This window comes from Gopherus evgoodei, chromosome 11, assembly GCF_007399415.2.
Source record: "Gopherus evgoodei ecotype Sinaloan lineage chromosome 11, rGopEvg1_v1.p, whole genome shotgun sequence".
Classification (NCBI taxonomy): Eukaryota; Metazoa; Chordata; order Testudines; family Testudinidae; genus Gopherus; species Gopherus evgoodei.
Window position 1 is genome coordinate 33,408,173 of NC_044332.1, and position 9,812 is coordinate 33,417,984.

The following is a 9,812-nucleotide window of genomic DNA, read 5'->3' on the forward strand; positions in this document are numbered from 1 at the left end:
TCAATTAGTTAATACATGCTGACCATTAATAGTGTGCTAGATACTGTAATTCACTACTTGACTTTTTAAACTTTACAATCCCATTATAAGTGGCCGCAATAATAATATAGAAAATGTGACATGAATCATGACAGACCCAAAAAGGCAACTTTCTGCTCGGTTGCCATTGGATAAATCCCAGATTAGCTTTTAAATTTAAGGCATTTCTTCTTCTTTTCAGAAAACATTAGTCCAGAAGAAGAATATAAAATCGCCTGCCTTCTCATGGTCTTTGTGGCAGTCTCCTTGCCAACTTTGGCCAGTAACGTGATGTCTCAATATAGCCCTGCCATCGAAGGTACTGTTCATTTGGTGGTGGTAAATTTTCAGTATGAATATTTTCTTATTCAAATATCTCAATTATGAATCTTAAGTGTTTTTTCTCAAATATTTGCACTTCGAAGTAGCAGAATTTAGTTATATTTTATTATCATATGCTTTATGGTGGATGGATCTAACAGGTTGAACTGAATCTAAATCACGATTTTTAAAATAATTTACCTTAATCTTATTTTGAAATATGATTATTAAAAATTAATATAGTCCACTTGAAATTTTGAAGACTAGACATAGTCCTAGAATATGCACTTTAGGAGTTAATGTTTAACTGACGCACACAGCAGATAACCTAAAACATATTTTCCACTTTGATTAGTCTAAGAATTTAAATTGATTAGCATATGTGTTGTTTTAGTAACTGTTAATTTATTACTACTACTCTGGATTTGTGCCTATTCATATGACTTAATAGTTTAATATCTCAGCTACTAAGAAGAAGAATATTTTTTTTTAAATCTAGAAAGAATGAATTGTAAGTAGAATCATCTTCTAAGGAATCTTTTGCTACTTTCCTTTCCTATTAAAAGAAAAGATCTTTGCCTCAAGGAAATTCTTTGTTTGTAATCCACACAAAAAAATGTTTAGCTCTTTCACACACAACTAAGTTTAACAGAAAAGATTGTCAAAACTGCTCCAACACACACACACATCACTTTTCAACAGTTCAAACTTTTCTTCAGTGCTGTGTACCATGGTCCAGATAGGAATACCTGGAGTCTGTGTCCATTCACTTGATCCACAGAGTTTTCTTTATTGGTCTTTACCAGAATCTGCACCGTATCCTGCACAGGACAAGGCTTAGTTAACATAGGACATCTAGCGTATCAATCGTTTCCTTCCCCAGGTTTCCCAGAATTAGTAGAAGCAGCAAGGGAAAAGCCAAAATTTCTAAAGTTTTGAATATCAAATTAAAGAAAACATAGTGTGTAATAATTTTAGATGCACGAGATCCCGTGTTTCAAATCTTTGTGTGCATAGCTGGCCACTTGTGCATACAACAATTAAGTCTGCAGACTAAGATTGCAATTGCCATGTATTATTATGTGTGCACATTTTTTTGTGGAAATTTATATTTCAAGCTTCTGTTTAATTCAACAATGTGAACTTCCTTGATGGAGACATATTTTCTTTAATCGTCAAGGTGCATAGGTTTGTACGCTGTAACTTTTAGATAGTAAGTGTAGAGTAATAGTCTGAGCTCTGCACATACATGCATCTTTTCTGGCATTATCTGTAATGAACAGAAATTAGGTGTACCTAATGACAAATTTAAATGTGAACATTTTACTTAGATGAATAGGGGGAACAATTCGTAACCCTCAGAACTATTAGTTCAGGCTATCTGCAGATTTGGAAAGCCAGAAGTGCATTGCTTTCCATTTTGGGACACTTTTTTCAAAACCAGTAAGGGCTGGAAACTTTTCCCAGATTAAATGTTCAGGGGGACAGGGAGGAGACAGGACCAGAAAGTGTACTAAAAGAGAAGAGACAGCTCAAGAACTAGAGAAGGGAACTGAGTCATGGTGACAGGCCTGACTCTCTCAGCTGCAGTCCAAGTCTTACTGCAGTGGAGTGGCTCATATGTAGTTTTGATCACTTCTCTTGAAGATGAACAGGACTTGTTTATATTTTGATAAATATATTGCATTAGAAAATACCCTCTGTCACCAGTTTCTCTTCCAATGGCAGTCTGACTCTTCCATTTAGCAGCTCTGAGGAGGAGTCAGGCAAAGGTGATGACCCTAAGAGGAACCCTTTAAAATGGGGAAAGGTGGAAGTGCATTAACTTTCCCAGACCCTTTAAGTGATCCTACCCAGAGCACAAAATAATCTATATCAGGACTTGTCACTGACTGTACAACATCAGAAGAATAAACACATCGAATTTGCTATAGGCTCGGTTGGTTGCCTCAGTCTCAAGACTGAACAAAAAAGAGGTTTATTTTTGTCAGGGGGGCAAATCTCCTTTACCTAGTGGACAAGCAATCCTTGAAGAGAGGACTCTGTCTCCATAGCCTGCCTTGGATATACAGGGCTTCCTTTTCTTGGGTGATTACATCTGAGTTAGTCAAAACTAAAAGCAGGACACTTAACCCTTTTTATACGGCTTTTGTCCCTTTTATCACTTTTTTTCCCCGTCTGTGTTCTACAATCCTGAAGTATAGCATTTGGCTTTGGATGTAAGCTAGAGATTCAGTCTCATTTGTGCTGTGCACGTTTTAGTGCCATTCAGCTCTGGCAAAATCCTGGATATGGCCCTCTAAAAAGTTTAGATTTGAACTAGCTTCAGTTCCCAAGCCAAGCAAAAGAGAGGGAAAATGTTATCTCAAAAATACAGACTTCAAGATATTCTTGCCATATCTGAGTGCCTCCCGTTTGTTTATTCGAGACCAAGGGCTCCTTCTGTGTCTCCTGGCAGAGAGCCAGACCCAAAGTAACCTTCATATTTGCTCCTGCTAACAGAAGACTGAGATCTTGACAGTTAGCCAAATTTCAAACTAATTGCCAGAGATTAATTTTTCCTTAAAACTTGGACCAGTCACCTGCTGACAGATGAGCAGAGATCATTCATGCCAGTTTCACAGTCAGATTCTCCTTCCCTGTCTACCACAATGCCTCTTCACATATTTCCCTCCAGTCAGAGAAAAAGCAATCTCTCTCGGTCTTGACATGCAAACTGTTCACACCAAAAGCTGTTACTAGTGTTCACCCATCAGAGAATTATTGACAAAGTTTTAGAGGACAGACTGTTTTACACCCTATCCTGGACTGGTCTCCTCTCCAGATGTGTGTAAAATCCAGATTGAAAATGAAGGTCCTTCCCCTGCTTTATCCAAGGGATCTCCTTTGCTCCACAACTACCACATGGAAAATGAATAATCCTGTGCTCATTGAACCTGAAAGACACCGTGTGTACATACCCATATGCCCAACTAGTTACAAAATCTTTCATTTTTGCAGAAACTTAAGTATTTTTCCAATACATGGCTGTTCCCTTCATTCCAAGAGTCTCTGAGATCTTTCCCAAGCATGGTGATAATCATAGCCCTTAGGAGGGAAGGATTTGAATTTTTCATTACCTGTATGATTTCAAGTTCAATCCATGTAATATTTAAATACTGAAATATCTCACCTTGTGATTTTTAATGACCCTTACAATGGCAGCATAAGGTGAACCTTTGTTGTAATAAATGTCTGTTATTTTTAGTATGCTATATGTGGCTTACCTGCAACATGGGAGTAAAATAGTGTATTTCATTGTATTAATTCTAAACATGTTTCCTTTATAAGCTCTTAACTGAATGTGGCCTTGAGGTCCAAAGCACTCTCACAATTGCTAGCAGATTTCAAGTTAGTTCACTGCAAAACCTAGACCCTGTTGCAGTTATGAATTATGTTCCTGTTGGCTAAAACATTCAAAGAATCATTTGGTTTTGAGGAGCGTTGCTAAAGTAATAACGTGTCTGTGTGTTTTTGTTTAGGGCACTGCAACAACATACATTGTCTGGCAAAAGCTATCAACCAGATTGCTGCAGCTTTATTTACCATCCACAAGGGAAGCATTGAAGACCGTCTTAAAGAATTTTTGGCTGTATGTACAGTTTGATAACCAGAGTTGACTGCTACAAAAATCAGACTAAAAAACCAAACCAAAACCCTAAACATTTGTTGCAATTCAGACTTGCCTTTTAGATGTACAGTGGTCACTATTAAAATCTTCAACATTTTGCCTTTGCAAACAGATATTACTGTGGTATTCCCCATGCATAGAACAGAGTGCTACAGTAATCTTCATTGTAATATTTATAAAGATTTTAATAGAAGTGACTTCAATTGATCTGCAATTTCTGTTTGCTTCTTATGTAACAGTATATATGTACTTTGCTTAGTATTGGTAGTTATTTTCCCTTTGGTCTTAAGCTAAAGAGAATAAGGCTAAATTATTCACAGTAGCGTTTTCATGTTTTCATTTTCATTTGGAGAAAATCTGATATAGGGACACAATCAGTTGGTTAATCATTAGAGCTGGGTGAAATTTTTTGAGTGAATGGTTTATGTGCCGAAAAATGTTTTCCAGAGTCAGCAAAGTGAGTGTGTGCTTGCACCCTGCCACCCCTTCCCCCCATTAACTTTAGTCATGTGCGTAGGCACTGGGATGTGGGAGACCCTGGTTTGAATCTCCACTCTGGAGCAGGGACTTGAAATCAGATTTCCTGCCTCCCAGGTGAGCATCCTAACTACCAGGCTATAGGCTAATCATCTTTTTGCCTGATTGAGAGGAGGGATTTGAATCTACATCTCTTACTTCCCAGGTGAGTGCCTTAATAACTAGGCAATAGAATCATCATCACACTCTCTCTTTGGCCAGTGACTGTTTAAAAATGTGTACAATGTGGAACAGTTTCAGCAGGACAGATTGAGAGTAACTTGCTCTAGAATAGACAATAGCTGAGGGAGAGATCTAACTTCAAGTCCATGCTCTAGAGTGGGGATTCAAACCTGGGAGATCCACATCCTGGGCATAGGCCATAACCTCTGGGCCAAAGGTTATAAAGGGACTCAGATATACGTGGGTACGTTTGCTGATCCTGAAATGGGCGTTTCCAATTTGTTGACTCTTTTTTTGCTGGCCAAACCAAAAAATCAGTTATTTGCCCAGCTTTCTTAGTCAAGTATTTCTTGAAGATCTAACCTTTTTTATTAAACTTTGTGTCAGGAGTATATAGTTGTACTTTATTCTTTAGAAATTAATCTCTGATTTAGTGGTCTACAGATACTTTCAAAATTCAGATTGAAAATGTAATTTTAAGGAGCTACCTATTTGACTCTCATTTATATTTAAACTTGTTATAAATTGTTTTAATTTTGATACACAGACTACAAATGAATAGTACAGACTTAAATGTGTATAGATTAAATGTGTGATTTTGCAAGACGTGGTTAAACATCGGTCAGATAATATGCCATTACATGAAAGTTAAACTTGAGCCTGAAACTCATGTAGCATTTTTGTAGTGGGGTGTGTGTGTGTGTGTGTGTGTGTAGAGAGAGAGAGTGTACATGATCTTCTAGATTGTAATGCAAGATTGGAAGCAGAGTTTATCCTTCTGAAGCTCTGAGAGATTTTCCACAAGATATATTGTACTTTCAGTTTATTATATGTTAGTCTGTCATAACAAGTAACCTTAGCTGACTTGGTGTATCTTTTGGATTGTTCTTTTGACGCTGAAGTTCTGTTTGTGCAGTAACCATTAGGTGGAGTATAGAGCTCTAGAGAGCCAAGAAAACTTGTGTAAGAGAATTAGTGGTGTCTTCAGGGTGAATTGGAAGTCCAGGTCTTATCTGTGATATGTAATGTTTTGGCTTTGTATATCTAGATTAATCCAGAATGACCTGACTTGCCATCATGCTCTAAAATCTGTCTCCAACATGTATCTGCTTTAGGATCAGATCTTTGTAACTTGTCAAATACATGTATCTGTGGTTTATGGTTTTGGGATTTTTTTGGTATGAGTTTTAGCATATTTCACTGTGTTTTCAAAATAGAAATTCATCTTGAAAATTGGCTCTCGGCACTTCCGAGGTACATAAGGTTAAAATGACAGACTGCCAAGTAGATAGTCTGGTCTCAATTTTCAAAAATAGCCAGTGATTTTGAGTGCCTTTGTTTTTGGATTACCAGCTTTAAGAAATGTGGTCAGAAATGACAGCTTTACTTGGGCAAATTAAACATATTTTTGTGTGAATTTGGGGAGGTGGGAATCTGTCTTTATCTTTAACAGTTGGAGAGGTATAATGAGCAGTACTTTTTGTAAAAAAATGTCTCACTTCTGGTAATACATTGTTACTTTGTGGAAGAAAAAAAGCATCTTAATCCATTGACCTCATGAGTTGATATGGTCTGCTGCAGCTGCTGGTAGCAAAAGATGAAAAGAAAAATAGTTATGTCAAGTTGTATATGCTTGACAAGCAAAGGAAAGCAGTGCAGTTTCATGTGATATAAAAACATTTTTCCTACAAGAATTTCATTTTTGGTCATGTGATCTAGAAGGTACACCTGTTTTCTTTGACTGTTCAGGCTGTAATTAAAGTAGTGTAGTCACTGACCTTATTTTATTCAACTTGGTGTCTTCCAAATTCTTATCTTTAAAGAATTTTTTTTTTCCACGATTAGCCTGAGAAGGCCTGGAGCTCAAGAAAATATACTGTGGGAAATAATTATCTTCTGATAAAGGAATGTACTAGATAACCTAATTGCTCTTAACAATTGAAATTAAATATGGGAATGTTCTAAAAGATTTTTTGAAATGTGAATACTATCACCTTAGATTAAAAATAGACTTTTTTTCTTTTGGCAAATGTATTAACCTCTTTTTTGGTAAGAGATGGTGATTCAGTCTTCAAGAATATTTTAAAGTGAAAATTCCCAACTCAGAAACTTAGATTTATGAACAGGTATTAGACATGGGGCTGCTGCTTCATTTCCATGTACTATATCTTGAAAATTCTGCTTCTGGAAGTTGAACGAATTTTATTTCTTATTTGTGTATTCTACAGTTCATGAAAATAAAATTAGCAGTTCATTTGTGATCAAAATATTTTACTGAAGTCTGTGACCCTGATCCTGCAAAGACTTAAGCAGGTGCTTTCATTTTTGCTGTATCTGGGCCTTTATCACTGAAACAAGTCTTTTAGTTTGCCTACACTTTAACCGGCAGTTGTCATAAAATAATAATGTATGCATTTCTTTAATTTATATGTAGTATTGGAGTTTGAGCATTTGATTTTTTTTTCTCTCCACCACATCATGACCTTGATATGGAATGATAAATTTTAAAAAATTTATTTGTATTGATTATGCAAGAAGAGTACATAAACTTGCATACATATTGGAAGGAAAAAGTTGGTCAGTGACAAAACTGCTGATTTTGTGAAAGCCAAGATTTCACCCAGAAATTCTGTGCAATAATAACCTTGTTTTTTCTCTCCTCAAATATACATGTCAAACACTGCTAATGATAAACTACTTCAATTTGTACAAAAAATGCACATGACTTGCAGAGCAAAACACAGTATGCAGAAAGCGCGTTTGTAATACAGTCATGGTATTTCCTTTCCGTTATGTATTATGTTGTATTAATAACTACACTGGTTAGGGAGGGTAGTTAAAAGAAATGTAACAAAAGTAGCAAAAACTGATCAACTTAAAATAGAGCACAAAAATATGATATATTTTAAAATGTTTATTTTTCAATATTTTTTTTTGTAGCTTGCATCATCTAGTCTACTGAAAATTGGTCAAGAGACAGACAAAACTACTACAAGGAACAGAGAATCTGTTTATTTACTGCTAGACATGGTAAGTTCTCATGCTCATTGTTACTCCTAACAACAAAGGCCTTTTTGACAGACACACTTGCTGTTGTAACTCATCAACCAATAGAAATACTTTTTGACATCATGACAATAGAATGACATTAAGAACTGAAGTTCTTTTGATTATTTTTTTCCTCCCGTCCCTCCCCACAAGTACTTTACTGTTGAGTATTATCTTTCTCTGTGTTGCCTAGAAATGCCAGAAAAAGTTAAAGCAATATTCAAGTAACTTTCACGATTGATTAGTGGATACGGCTTTATATTGATGTCACATTAAATTAGTGCAAATTAAACAGTGAGGATAACCCATGAGACAGTCTGCTCTGAGCATTTCTTTTAGTGTCACAAGCCTGTTTGAAGTATTTGCAGCTAGCTTTGAAAAGCTTCGTATCTGTTTGCTTATACTTTGTACTTGAAAGGACTTTGTGGGATGAACATGCTGCAGTATTTGCCTTTTCCTTTTTAAGCCTAAGAAATATAAATGCTGTTGTGGTGCAGGCTGATAGTAATCAAATAGTGTAGATGGTTCTCATCAACTGATAGTTTATTTTTGAACATTAGAGAATCTTGATACGTTTTTGGTATTTTTCAGATTGTGCAAGAGTCTCCATTCCTGACAATGGATCTTTTGGAGTCTTGTTTCCCTTATGTCTTGCTGAGAAACGCATACCATGCTGTCTACAAACAAAGTGTCACATCCTCTGCATAAATATCTACTTACTAAAGACATAGCACGCATCTATGTTGCCTCAGTTTTACCTGTAAACTGTGGAGCTATTTTACTTTATGGCCTGACAAACAGTTTTGTGGATTATAAACTTTCTTCCATAAGGTTGTATTTCTGATCAGTGGTTTCTTAATATGGTTGTACTACAATATGAGCTTGATTGATTTTAGGTTGCACATTCATGGAAAATACTACTTTTTTTTTTATTTTTAGAGTATCGGTTATCTCTAAAAGAAAAACACTACTTCTGCTATATGTTTTTGATATTTGATCATGCAAAACCATAATTGCTTGTTTATTTCCAAGAAGAAAAATGGATTTAGTGATTATTTTAGATAGTGTTCTAGTTTTCATCTGTGTGTAAATTATTTCATATAGGGAAAGTTATAATCTGTACCTATTGTTCTTATTGAAAACAAGAATTGGATGTGCATTTCTGTGAAGTAATTACAGCATTTCTACTTTTTTTTATTTTGAAACATTCACTAAACTAAGTACTATGACACTATATAACATTAAAAATGTTATAGGACTGCTTATCCTTAGACAGCAATCCTCTCCCGATATTCTTAAGCAACAGCAAGTGGTGTTGTTTGTATAAAGCAAAGTGGAAAAAATTTTTAGACTAACTTCCCTGGTGCCCTGTTGGCATTAACACTACCATTGTACCCTGCTGTATAATAAACATTCTTACACATTTATCAGATGTTGATAAAAAATGTTACCCCTTAACCACTTTTTATATGTTTTAAATTTTTGAAATTCAAGTGTAACTTCCATAACATACAATAAACACTAGACTGTATTACATGCTGGTGAATTATTTTTAATGTAAAATTACAATTAAAATATTAATTTATCCTAGCACATTAACGTTTTAACACTGATCTTGTGCATTGCTTTCCCAATCTCAATTGATTAAATATCAGCCCTTAAACCTTCCAAGTGAAGACTTTTTAATATTCAGCTTTGTGTAGAGCTCTGCAGTAGAGTAGATAATTTATGAAAACGTTAGAGGAAGGAATTTAAAAAAACACATGAAACCTCAGTTGAATGTCACTGACTTTCAACTTTTCATTTTATAAGATACAACAAGAAAAGTGTATCTCTGCATACCAACACCAGTTGCACCTATAGGGGAAAAAATGCCCTTCTAAAGAGTAAAAATTTAAAATAATTGTAGAATCTGAGAGAATGCTGCTAAAACCGTGACATCAAACATTACTGAACAAGACAGACATATAATAGATCTGTTTTTGTCAGTCATGCAAATTGGCATGCAGGATAGAGTTGGCTCATTTGGTTTTCCAGATGGTTTGCTTTTTGATCA

At 35.4% G+C, this 9,812-nt stretch overlaps 1 protein-coding gene across 4 annotated transcripts in view; it reads left to right on the forward strand.

Moving 5' to 3' along the window:
- The window catches only part of NCKAP1 (NCK associated protein 1), a 124,490-nt gene extending 115,200 nt beyond the window's left edge, over positions 1 to 9,290 (forward strand). For all 4 annotated transcript variants that reach the window (XM_030579635.1, XM_030579636.1, XM_030579637.1 and 1 more), the window contains 4 exons: positions 221 to 337; positions 3,861 to 3,970; positions 7,649 to 7,738; positions 8,348 to 9,290. In XM_030579635.1, coding sequence (XP_030435495.1) covers positions 221 to 337; positions 3,861 to 3,970; positions 7,649 to 7,738; positions 8,348 to 8,464 — 434 coding nt within the window. In that variant the 3' untranslated portion in view covers positions 8,465 to 9,290. The remainder of the gene's footprint in view (positions 1 to 220; positions 338 to 3,860; positions 3,971 to 7,648; positions 7,739 to 8,347) is intronic.
- The last annotated feature ends 522 nt before the right edge of the window (positions 9,291 to 9,812 follow it).